The 12,183-nt window shown below is 46.6% G+C and overlaps 1 protein-coding gene across 2 annotated transcripts in view; it reads left to right on the top strand.

The window, feature by feature from the left end:
* Positions 1-12,183, top strand: part of ELMO1 (engulfment and cell motility 1) — a 1,507,126-nt gene that overhangs the window by 837,536 nt on the left and 657,407 nt on the right. For both annotated transcript variants that reach the window (XM_086964835.1, XM_086964834.1), the window contains one exon: positions 6,783-6,891. In XM_086964835.1, the coding sequence (XP_086820961.1) occupies positions 6,783-6,891 (109 nt within the window). The remainder of the gene's footprint in view (positions 1-6,782; positions 6,892-12,183) is intronic.

Here is a 12,183-nt window from a genome sequence, read left to right as displayed (position 1 = left end):
TCGATCGAACCAGGGTGCGGATGTTTTCTTTCTATCCCGCCTCATTCTGTTTTTTCCCTGCCCAACCGTACCTTTCAGATCATTCATCCATGTTCTAAAACTAGTGGGATTTGCAGGTACTACCAGCTGGGGTCTACAGTTCGTGGCCATAGTTATAAGTTCTGGGTGGGACAATATCGTTTTCCATTCATCCCTTGTGACCTTGCTGTGTTCATTTTTAAGAGCATTCTCTCGGTTAGACACCAGGGGAAGCATAAAAGGGATCAGCATATGGTCAGTCCAAATTTGGGGTCTAAGGGGGTCGGTTTTCAGAGTGTCTAAGTTAGTGGCAATGCAGTCTATCGTATGCCCTGCCTCATGGGTGGCTATGGTGTCTCGAATGGTGAGGCCCAAGACCTCCATGGTTTCCCGATAGGAGGCAGCAGGTGCATCGGTAGTGGACTCTAGGTGGATGTTTATGTCACCCATCAGAGTGAAATTAGAATACCTAAGTATCAGTGGGCTGAGCACCTCTCCGATGTTCCCCAGGAAGCCTGCGCAGTGTCCTGGTGGGCGATAGATCAAAGCCCCTGAGAAGGAGAAGTTGTCATTAATTTTAATTATAAAACCCATCCCTTCTGCGTCCGTTAGCTCTTGCAGTGGTATCGTCGAGCAGCTGAGGGTGTCCCTATATATAATGGCCACTCCTCCACCCCGTTGTTCATTCTCTCTGTCTACTCTTTGTATACCATATCCAGGAGGCAAGGTGTGAACCACATCAGGGGTGCATCAGAGTTTGAGCCATGTCTCCGTAATGAAGAGACAATCTAAGTTGTCGTCTATCAATAGGTCCTGAATATGCTGGGCATGCTTCGGCACAGATCTAGCATTTATTAGGGCTGCCTTAAAGCTATCCTGGGGTGTTGAGTAGGCCGAAACTTGGGACCACAGAAAAGTGTGGTGGCAGGCCTGGCAGCTCACTGGGCCTGCCCAGTCTGAGGGATCGAGTTTATTTGAGTCACAGCAGGCCTTTGCTTGTAAGGCAAGCAGATCTTGTCTATCATAACGCCTGGGTATGACATTTTTGGCAGGGTCCCTGGCCCTGCGCCCGGCCTGTGTGCGGACGGGCGCAGACGGCCTGGACTCTGGCTTGACTCCGGCGTGAGTACGGCGTGCCCGCTGAGCGCATCCGCTGCGCGGAGTCATGGCCGTCTATTTTTATACTATCTAGCCCTACCCAAGATGGCCGCCGCCGTATTCCTTCCGTGTCCCAGGCATGACCGCCCTGAACTGGCCGGTTGCTCTGCCGTGCAGTGCGGAATTCGGGGGGTGCAGGAGGTAATCTTAAAATATTAACCAAAACAATGCCTCCACCTTCAATCGGTGGAGACACGCGCTGCGATAATTCCGCGCGCTGTGCAGGGGGGGGGGGGGGGGGGGGGGGTAGGACACAGAGGAAGTAATCTCACACAAGAATTATTAAGAACAGAGTAAAAAGCGTCTGCCCGGCTCAAGCCTCAGGCATCAAGTAGCAAGGTATCTCGAGAACGAAGTCCTTCTACTGTTTTTATACTATCTAGCCCTACCCAAGATGGCCGCCGCCGTATTCCTTCCGTGTCCCAGGCAAGACCGCCCTGAACTGGCCGGTTGCTCTGGGGGGAGGCTGAGGTGCTGTCCGTGCAGCGCGGAATTCGGGGCTGCAGGAGGTAATTTTAAAATATTAAACAAAACAATGCCTCCACCCTCAATCGGTGGAGACACGCGCTGCGATAATTCCGCGCGCTGTGCAGGGGGGGGGTAGGACACAGAGGAAGTAATCTCACACAAGAATTATTAAGAACAGAGTAAAAAGCGTCTGCCCGGCTCAAGCCTCAGGCATCAAGTAGCAAGGTAATGGACAATGCTTTAAAAAATTTGCCATACTTAAAAGAAGTTACAGGTGAAAATGATGGCATAAACAGCTGTTTTTTCCAACTCAGTTCCAATATTTGTTTTAGTTCAATTGTTAGTTTCTATAGAAAAAAACTGAAAGGATCTATAAAAATGCCCCTTTGCTGAATTCAGAATTTTGTTTACATTTCAGAAGTGTATAGTTCTCCAGGATCCATTATTGCTTTCAAACGCATTTCTACCACTAACTGGAAGGAGGTTGAAAGCACAAAACAATAGGCTATGCCCCAGTAAAATGCCAAAACTGTGTAGAAGATTTTGGTTTTCCGACAAAAGCCTGCCTGTTCCTGAAAGCTGTGAAAATGGTTATTGTAGCACCATGAACCCTTTGTTGATACCTTTTGCAGGGAAAATAACAGACGCTTTCTTCTACAGCACTTTTTCCAATTTTTCCTAAAACAAAATGAAATTGATGTGTTTTGGCCTGTTTTTCGGTCCCCTCCAGGGAAATCTACAATTCCTGATTACCTTTAGAATCCTCAAGATGTTAGAACAAAAGGACCCAAATTTGGCATGGATTCCTTATGTGAACAAAAATGTACAAGGGCCTTAGTGTGAACTACCCTAAATAGCCAAAAAAGAAGCTTAGCACAGGGTTGGGGGGGGGACTAGCAGCGAAGGGGTTAATATAAATTATAAACCTGCCCCGTACATGCTAGCACCTTTGAAACATGTATCAAAGTTCTTCCCTAAAACAGCTCCTAACGTTAAGAAATGGGCTCCCATTTTTGGCTAAAGCAGTACTTTTGTTTTCATTACACGCTATGTTGTGTTTAAAACCAAGTGGTGAGTGCACTATATTTTTATTTTTGTTTGCCCTAGTCTCTCTTTTCATATGCAAATCACAGTGTGTGTTATCCACGCCATGGAGACCTGCTGCCCCTCTCAGCAGCACACAGCAGAGATCATGGGGCCAGGTGGCCGCTTTTGTTTATCTGACTGCAACATATCAAGCCAAAACAAACAGCTCACCTACAAACAAGAAACTTGAGGGGGCCCATCTGCTAATTGCATGAAGGGAGCCCCCTCCGACCACACTCAGGAGCTCTGCTGACAGGGTACTGGGCTGAAGGGTCCCCCCATTCCGCGAGGGCTGTGGGGGCCTTTGTTACACCCCTGCCTCTATAAAGGTCTCCTATTGTGCTCTCTCAAACCTCGGCCTCAACCCCTCTTCCTTTTTTTCACTCGTTTAATGGTTGTACATTAATACACTCAGGTCTCTATATAGATCCCCCTAGCTGAAGAGTCCACCATTGCCTGTTCCCAAACCCTGCCACACCCTTACATTCCCCTGCCATGGCTGCTGATAATCACCCTTAATGACAGGGGAAGCCGAGCCAAGGTGAGAGAAAGGGCGCAACTGTGGACATCAGTTAGGCCGCAACACTGATATGAACATAAACAATCTCTGGCCAAACCCAAGAAGACCTGTTTAAGCATGTAACATGCAATTACACACAGTGCTCCACAACAGGCACATGAGTTAAAAGTATTATCTCATTGGTTTAGACCTGCTGCATACACAAAGATTTCAGCACTCCGCGCCTTGACCCCCTAAGCTATATTACTACCTGATATCCTTGACCAGCAGATATTGCCTTTGAGATAACTCATAAATTAATGCTGCTACTGAGGAAATTGTGGGTAATTTCAAGGTTCCAGGTTAAGTTCTCTTGCAGCCACACCAGCTTTTTACTCTCCCATTTACAAAATGGGGTTAACAAATGTGATGTAAAAATCCAGCACAAGTGTGGACATGTGTTATTATTCGTGTATAAACTTGTGTGTGCAGGTACTATGTGTGGAATACAAGTACTAGAAAGAGATATTCAACTTTTTTTAGTAGGTGGGGTTTAAAGTTCAGTTAAATGCCTAATCTGTACTCCTGTGCTCTGTGAAGATTACCAGCCCCAGCTCTTCGCTTATAGCACAGCATGCCTGATGGTAAGTTCCTGTCCAGCCAGAGAATTATATAGAGAACAGCCCTTGCTGTGATGGCCGACAGCGGGCCCACCCCTCCATTAATGGGTGCAGCAGAGGTCGCGTGATCTCGCACGCAGACAAAGGCAAATATTTTCTAATGGCCGGCACCAGCCTGAGACCCAAATTTAATGGGGGACCAGCTTTATTTGTAAAATAGGAAGTGCCAGGTAAGTAAGTTCTCAGGGGGCCACTGCAGCTTGCAGGCCCATTGGCCCCACCAGCGCTGCCAGTTACAGTACCAACTTAGCTACTAACCATCACCCACCTTCAATTTAGGCTATTGTAGGCCACGGAAAGCTATAAGAATGGCATGGGGGCAGATATTATTTAATTATATTGTATAGTGAGTTCTTATACACTGTTTTACTCATCTCAAAATCAACCGGCAGCGCCACCATGGTTTGTAGAGTGGGAACGAGACATTGTATACTGTCTGTTTGCGATGTGATGGTCTCTTTAATGTATCGTCATTTGGGAATTTTCTCTCACGTTTGTGGTGCACGTTAATCAACACCCCTGTACAACAAATGGGTATAAACATAACAAATAGCAACCACACAAATATACAACATGAAAAGCATATAGGCAAAGCTATCCACACAGTTCCACAGAACACAAATTCAACTCCACACATTTCCACTCCACACCACATAATTCAAAACCAAACCACATAATTCAACTCAACAACACAATTACACATCACACCATATATATCAAATTGACACCACAGAATTCCACATCATCCCACAAAATTTAACAGCACATCACATAATTAAACTCCACTGCCTACCACTCAACAACACAAAATCCGATTCCACATAATTACATTCCATAATACACAATCCCACTCCACATAATTCCAGTACACTATACTATACATAATCCCACTGAACACCATACCACATAATTCCGCTACACAAATCCACTCTACATAACTCAACGCCCCGTAATTCCACAACTAACAATTCCAATCCAACCCACATAATTCCACTACGCACCACATACATACACTCAATACCACATAGGTAAAAGACATTGTCATTTGCAATGCCAGTAGCTCGAACTCAAACAAATGCGAGACCTATTGCATTTACAATGCTTGTTTCTTTTCGGTTACATACACCACAAGAGTGCATGTGTTTTCTAGCTGCCTCCCTGTGTACTTCTCTTCCCCGGCACTCCGTGTTGCGCATTGTCACCCGTGTGCTTCTCTCTGCTCCCCGCCACATTTTGCTCACTCTTGTGTCCTCCTCTCGTTGATTTATCACCTGTGTGCTTCTTCCCCACCCGTTCCATGTTGCTATTTTGCCTGCTGTTTCTTCTCCCCATCCTGCCGTCTGTGTTGTTTCCGTCCCCCGCCCTCTGTTTTGCTTCCACCACTCATGCCTCCTTCTCTGTCATTCTTGCTTCTCCCTCTCAACACCCCCTCATTGCTCCCCCCACCCACGCTCTCAGATCTGCCTCCCACCCCCTGTGCTTAATAGAAATGCGTCACGCACTTTATTTTTATTTTCCGACCCAGTGCTGTGCTCGTTGCTACAAAATGACGCAGCTGACTGCTTGATGGGCTTTATTTCCTATTTAGCTTTAAAGCACAGCATCGGGGAAGCTCTACAGCTTGTCTACAGGACCATTGACAAAGCCAATAGGTCTCGTAGGCTTTGCCAGTGGTTGTCGAGTTAGCTTGAAGACCAACCTGCATGCGTTCCCCAAAATGACGATTGTAGGCTAGGCCTGTGGTGGTATAAGAAACACAATAACATAACAGAGTTACCAGTAAAAAAAAGACATGGTAACACACAATAACATAACAGAGTTAACAAGAAAAATAAGACATGGTAACATGTAGGGCACATTTCAGACATTTCAGGGTGCTCACTTACTTTGTCAGAAAGCAGTGATGTTTCTGGACCGTTGGTAACTGCAGTATCGGATTGTTTTGTTTCCTTATGGGTTAGTAGCATTCTTTATGTATTTTTATTAACTATTTTGCTGATTTTAATTGTAAAGTTAAACTTGGGTCACTCAAATTCAGAGCAATCAGCACCGTGTATCAGTAACATTTAACATAGGTACTGGATGGCCTTGTCAATGCCAGGTTTTGAATATATTAAATACATTTGTGGTATGCAATATATTAAATACATTTGTGGTATGCAATATATTAAATACATGTATGTGGTATGCAATATATTACATACATGTATGTGGTATGCAATATATTAAATACATGTATGTGGTATGCAATATATTACATACATTTATGTGGTATGCAATATATTAAATACATTTATGTGTTATGCAATATATTAAATACAATTATGTGGTATGCAATATATTAAATACATTTATGTGGTATGCATGTACTCGAGCCATCTCGAGTGTCCGTGTTTAGCCTGTAACTGTGGCCTGTTTCCTGCTCTCCTGGATCTTTGCTGGAGTCTCTTATCCTTGATTTAATAATGTGTCCTAAAATTCATCTGAAAGAATATCTGTGTATATTAGCGCCCGCGCTTTTCTTCCTTTAAATATACATTTTTTGAATATTCACTGCAGAGCTTTCAGTGCCACTCGAATATTCTGTCAGGTAGTTAAAGTGCTGCTGTTAATGTATAAGAACGTCATCATACCAGCAAAGTGGTTGTTAAGCGTGTCCTGCATATATCACATGGTGTGCTTGATAGCAGCATTGCAGCAGCCTTTTGATACCACCTGGCGTATTTGATAAACTTTCAAACCCGTTACAATATCTTGCTTCGCAGCATCAAATGGCAAACACCTGTTGCTTAAATCCTTCTCTATTTCAAAGCCCATTTGTATCCTTTACCACGCCCTTCCCGGTTGTAAATATGTCTGTTTTGTGTCCACAGATTGTTCTGGAAAACAGCAGCCGGGAGGATAAGCACGAGTGCCCCTTTGGTCGGAGTAGTATAGAGCTGACGAAGATGCTATGTGAAATCCTTAAAGTAGGAGAACTACGTAAGTAGTTTCTATTTTATCTATTTTCGTATGTATTTGGTATTAATATCACACAGGCATAGCTGGTTATAAAAGGTGTGCTATACATTAACGGAGGATGCATGGAGAGTTACAAGATTATGTATATCGGGTGCCGCTCGCAGCCGTTTCTTGGAGTTCGTCATTGCCCTGTCGCCTGGAGGAGTTCTGAGGTCCTGAACTGCCTGGTCCTGCTGAGCTTTTCACCGGGGGAGAGTTGTGGCTGAGAGGGTGCGCGACTGCGAGTCCCAGAGGTCCGTGCGCGGAGTCCACTAGGCGCACCTGTGACTCTTCCCGCCCCCAGCCCGCCCTGTGCTTAACTACGGCATATCGGGTGCCGCTCGCAGCCATTTCTTGGAGTTCGTCATTGCCCTGTCGCCTGGAGGAGTCTGAGGTCCTCACCTGCCTGGTCCTGCTGAGCTTTTCGCTGGGGGAGAGTTGTGGCTGAGAGGGTGCGGGACTGCGAGTCCCAGAGGTCGGTGCGCGGAGTCCACCAGGCGCACCTGTGACTCTTCCCGCCCCCAGCCCGCCCTGTGCTTAACTACGGCTCGCGGCCGTTTTTTGGAGTTCGTCATTGCCCTGTCGCCTGGAGGAGTTCTGAGGTCCAGACCTGCCTGGTCCTGCTGAGCTTTTTGCCGGGGGAGAGTTGTGGCTGAGAGGGTGCGGAACTGCGAGTCCCAGAGGTCCGTGCGCGGAGTCCACCAGGCGCACCTGTGACTCTTCCCGCCCCCAGCCTGCCCTGTGCTTATAGACACGCCCTCCACCGCGCACGCGGGACGCGCGCGGGATGACGCCGGGCGAAGCCCAGGCCAAGGGCGGGCCCGTTTGTGCCCGTTCGTGACCGAGCTGGACCGGACCGGGCCCCCCCTCTTGTATCTGTCGTCACCCTTTGCAACTCTAGTGTGGGGAGATGTCCTGTCGCGAAACAAGGAGCAAGTCCTCCCTAGCTGGAGGCGCCATAGCTGGAGGTATGGAACATTTTTTGATCAGAGCCAATACCCTAATCGACACTGAAATTAATGTCCTTGAAAAACGCTTATCTAAGGAACTATCGGCTATAAAGAGATCTTCCCTTGGAACATTAGCTAACACCAAAACCCCCGAGCGGCCCACCGAGTCTATTAATAATGAAGCGGTTGGCCAAACTTCAACACTCAAGGAGGGTAACCAGGGGGCTCTTGACCTGGACATTCTGGTTAATGAAATTCTGCCTGAAATTGATATAGTTCTAGACAATACTGTGTCCACCCCCTCTGAGCCTGAAGTGATCTGTAATAATATGTTAAATGGGGCCAAAGAAGGGGCTGCAACTAAACGTAAGAGGTCTTATAATACGAAAGCGGGTGGAAAGTCTACATCAGCCAAGCATAAACATGATATCCCCAACCCCACATCAGGCCTAACCCAACCCCTGCCTAGCATGGAATTAACATTAGAAAATCTGGGAGCTCTTTTTAAATCACTTCTATTCCCCTTAGAGTCCAAAATGGAACGGATTGAACTCCGTCTTACTAACATCGAGAAAACCACAGCTGCCATACTGGCTAAACCCACCAAGCCCAATACCCTGTGTAACTCCCAAATCACTCCCACTATCACCGGTCCCCCTTTAGCGAAAGACGCCCCCAACCCGCCTTGTCCCCCAATAGGCCCTTTAGCCCCTATCCATCCTAGCAATAATAAAATCCCCCCCTTGCTACCTTTAGGACCAGCCCAATCTATGGCTACCACTAGCGGGGTTACGGCCGACAACCAAATAGTTTTTCCGGCACCTGAACAGATAGCCCCTAGACCACGCCGGCCAGACCTGCCCCTAGAAGCTAATCGCTTCATGGTAGTTTTGGCTGGAGCTCCACCGCTGGAAGCCGGGGAAGCCGAGAATTTCAAATCCCTCAAAAGTAAAGTTGTCAGATGGCTAAATTGGAATAGACCCCTCCCGGCCCACTTTCATAATGAAATTATCATGGTTAGAAAGGTGCCTTGGCTGGGCAAAACTAGAAAGTCTATTAACAGGGACTGTATAGCGGTCAGTTTTAGAGACCCTAGAACGGTCACACATTTGTGCTGGCTTTAATAGATCTTTCGACTCCACCATTCAGGCGCTACCAGTGTCTTTTTTCTTTCCCCCCAACCACCTGTACCATGACCGAGGTAGAGACGACTAGACCAGGGTTGAGCGGAGGGGCAGATATAGAAGATTTGATGCAAGACCGGTTTTGATGCCCCCGGAGACCCCCTTCTGTGATTTTAACCGGTTCAGCTGTCTAGATGGTTTAGATGGAGTCGACTGACTACCTACGACCCATGCTTCAAGCCCCCCCTTTCCTGGTAGTGATAATAGTTTACGAGATGCTAAGGGTAATGGTATTCCAATGGACTCAGCACCTATAATGCCTTCCACCCCTACCCATTCTGTACCCCGGGACTTAGACCCCCATCCCACTCACCACCCACCAGTATCTATGGTTACCCCTGATGAAATCCCACCGTCCAGAGGGCCTATTAGTGTCACTGAGTCTACTGATCCTACAACGTGTATCCCTGGCTTCAAACTTGCTAGCTGGATTATCGCTGGTTGGAGTCGGCAAACGTTGACCTTGGGTTGGAGTGAATCCCTTTCCCAGTTTGACATCTTATGCCTACAGGAGACCTGGACAGCGACTGATATCTTTTTCAATGGCTTTGTGTCATATAACAACCCTGCACAAAGGTCCAACATTGGCAGGGCTAAAGGTGGGCTTGTGATTTTACTCTCTGTGAATTTTCCTGCATGTGTGAAATCGCATTTGACTGTGGGCTTTCATTCACAAATTCTAAGACTGGAATACAAAAGGGGTCACGAAACCTTACTGATCAACCATTATAATAACTTGTTTGATGTTTCAAATACCTCAGTTGTGGATGAGCTAGATCTAGCAGTGAGGAAAATCTGTAAAGATACCCATAAGACCTACAATATCATTTGGGGTGGGGACTTCAACATACGTACTTGCCCCCACTGCTTTACCAATGTATGTGGGTATGACGGGGATAACGGGGAATACCGGGCACATTTTACCCATACACCCTACGGCGACTCTCTTAACTCTCTTATGCTCAACCTTGATTTATTGATCCAATACCCGGCTACAGATAATGAGGGTAACATTGTACCAACCTTTGCAGGAAGGAATACGGCGTCCGTTATTGACCACTTACTGGTATCAGTACATATGGCCCCACTTTGTTCAGTCCCGATTGTTGTAGACTTTGGTAATAGCGACCACAATGCCATCACTATGTTGACCTCTATCTGGGGGTCCCGGTCTAGTGATCAGCGCATGATAGTAGAAGATATAATCCCCTGCAGGCAGAATGGTATCCGTATCAAATGGTGTGGGGATAACTCAGAGAAGCTGTTGCGTAAAATTGTGGGAGCCGGGTCGGAAGTGATATTTAAATGTCTGGACCATGATGCTACCCCCCGGTGCATTATTGCTGATTTTGAAGAACTAGGCACCATAATAAAAAGGTCCCTTACCATCACCAAGGGCATATCCAAGAGGGCAGCGGTGGGCTGATTTGACAGTGCTTGCACTAAATCTCTTCAAGAACTTAAGCGGGCTCTGTCTAAACAACCTAGAGACAGGGAGGTTATTACAAATCTCAGGTTGACCTATAAAAAGCAACTTACCTGTAGAAAACAAGAGTTAAGGGAGCAAGCTTGGGATAACCTGACAAAAGCAGCAGTCCTGCGTGACAGTAAGCTCTTCTGGAGCACGGTCAATAGTCCCTTCCTCCAAAAGGAAGATTTCCCTATACTAACAGCCCAAGTCAGCGAGGAAAACTGGGTAGAATATTTCACTGAAATTTTTGATCCGGTTAGGGAGGTTAATAATAGCTCTTTTGCCGCCTCTATTATACCTAAGCTACCCCTGGGGGATTACCATCCAAGAAGTAGAAACTGCCATCAGTAAGAGCAGAGGGGGGAAGGCACCTGGACCGGATGGGGTCCCGGTTGACCTGTATAAAACCAACCAGGCACTTTGGAGTCCACTCCTGACCCAGGTGTTCAATGCATCTGTCAGTGATAGTACACCATTTACCTGGAGTGAATCCATAATCCTGCCGATCTACAAGAAGGGAGATAGAGGAGAGGCTAAGAACTAACGCCCTATCTCCCTCCTGGATTCCTCACTTAAAATCATGAGCAGGGTTCTACTAGCGCGACTGAGGAATGGGCAGAGGACAACAAAATTATCCAGTATTATGGGTGTCTTTCATAGATTCACATGCCTGAATCATTCCCCGTCGTCGAGACGGGAGCCTCCGGTACATAGAAAAGTAATGTCCTATAGACATACATAGAGAAAAATAGGCCTAAGGTCCTCCCCTTAGTAGCCTATCCTTGTCCTTATGTAAAAAGGACCAAACTCTTAGAGCCAGCCAATCAGCTAACACCTCCCTCTAGAACCTTCCTGTCAGGAGCCTCAGTCCCTCAGATTTTCTACCGCACGTTGTGCTAAGGGAGTCTCCCCTGAGCTCTGCTCAGATTCTGTGTTTTTTCACTTAATTACAATAATTTTGCTTTCTACTATGGATTACCTTCACAGATGAATGAAATAATTTTATTTTAAAGCCTGCGCTTCTTGTTCCAGAAGGTTGCTTTGCTCTGTTCCTCACACTCACAGGCCAAAGGCTGCAAGGTATGTTGCACTTTCTCAAGTAATTTCTTGAGGGGTCGTGAAGAGAGACTTTTAATATTGTTCAGACCAGAAAGGAGGTTTTTATTTTCTCCAGTTACTGCTATGAGGTGTTGCCCTCAACGTCTAGGAGACCTCAAAAAAGAAGAGAATCTCCTCAGACTCATTCCTCAGGGGACCGTCCTGAGAAGGCCCTAAAAAAGACCGCTCATGGGTCTTCCGGGCGCAGTCCTTCAAAAATCTCCTCAATCTGTGGAAAAGGAGAGTAAAGGACTTGATTTTGGAGAAATAATCAGGTAAAAAGACGACTTCTGAGCAGTCAAAATCACCTCCACTGGTCATGGGATCCTTCAGAAAGGCGTCTTCTATACCTCCTAAGGTAAAGACTAAGAAGCCAACATCGTCAACTGGATCGTCGATGACAAAACCATCATCATTGCCTATGACAGCCTCTTCGTCTACGATGGCCTCGTCTACGCTGGCCTCGTCTACGATGGCTTCATCTACGATGGCTCGTCTACGACAGCCTGTCTACGACGTCGACGTTGGCCTCATCTACGATGGCCTCGTCTACGATGGCTCGTCTACAATG

Source organism: Lissotriton vulgaris, chromosome 4_1 (assembly GCF_964263255.1).
Source record: "Lissotriton vulgaris chromosome 4_1, aLisVul1.2, whole genome shotgun sequence".
Taxonomy (NCBI): domain Eukaryota; kingdom Metazoa; phylum Chordata; class Amphibia; order Caudata; family Salamandridae; genus Lissotriton; species Lissotriton vulgaris.
The sequence above is the reverse complement of the archived record's forward strand: the minus strand, read 5'-3'. Positions and strand labels throughout refer to the sequence as shown.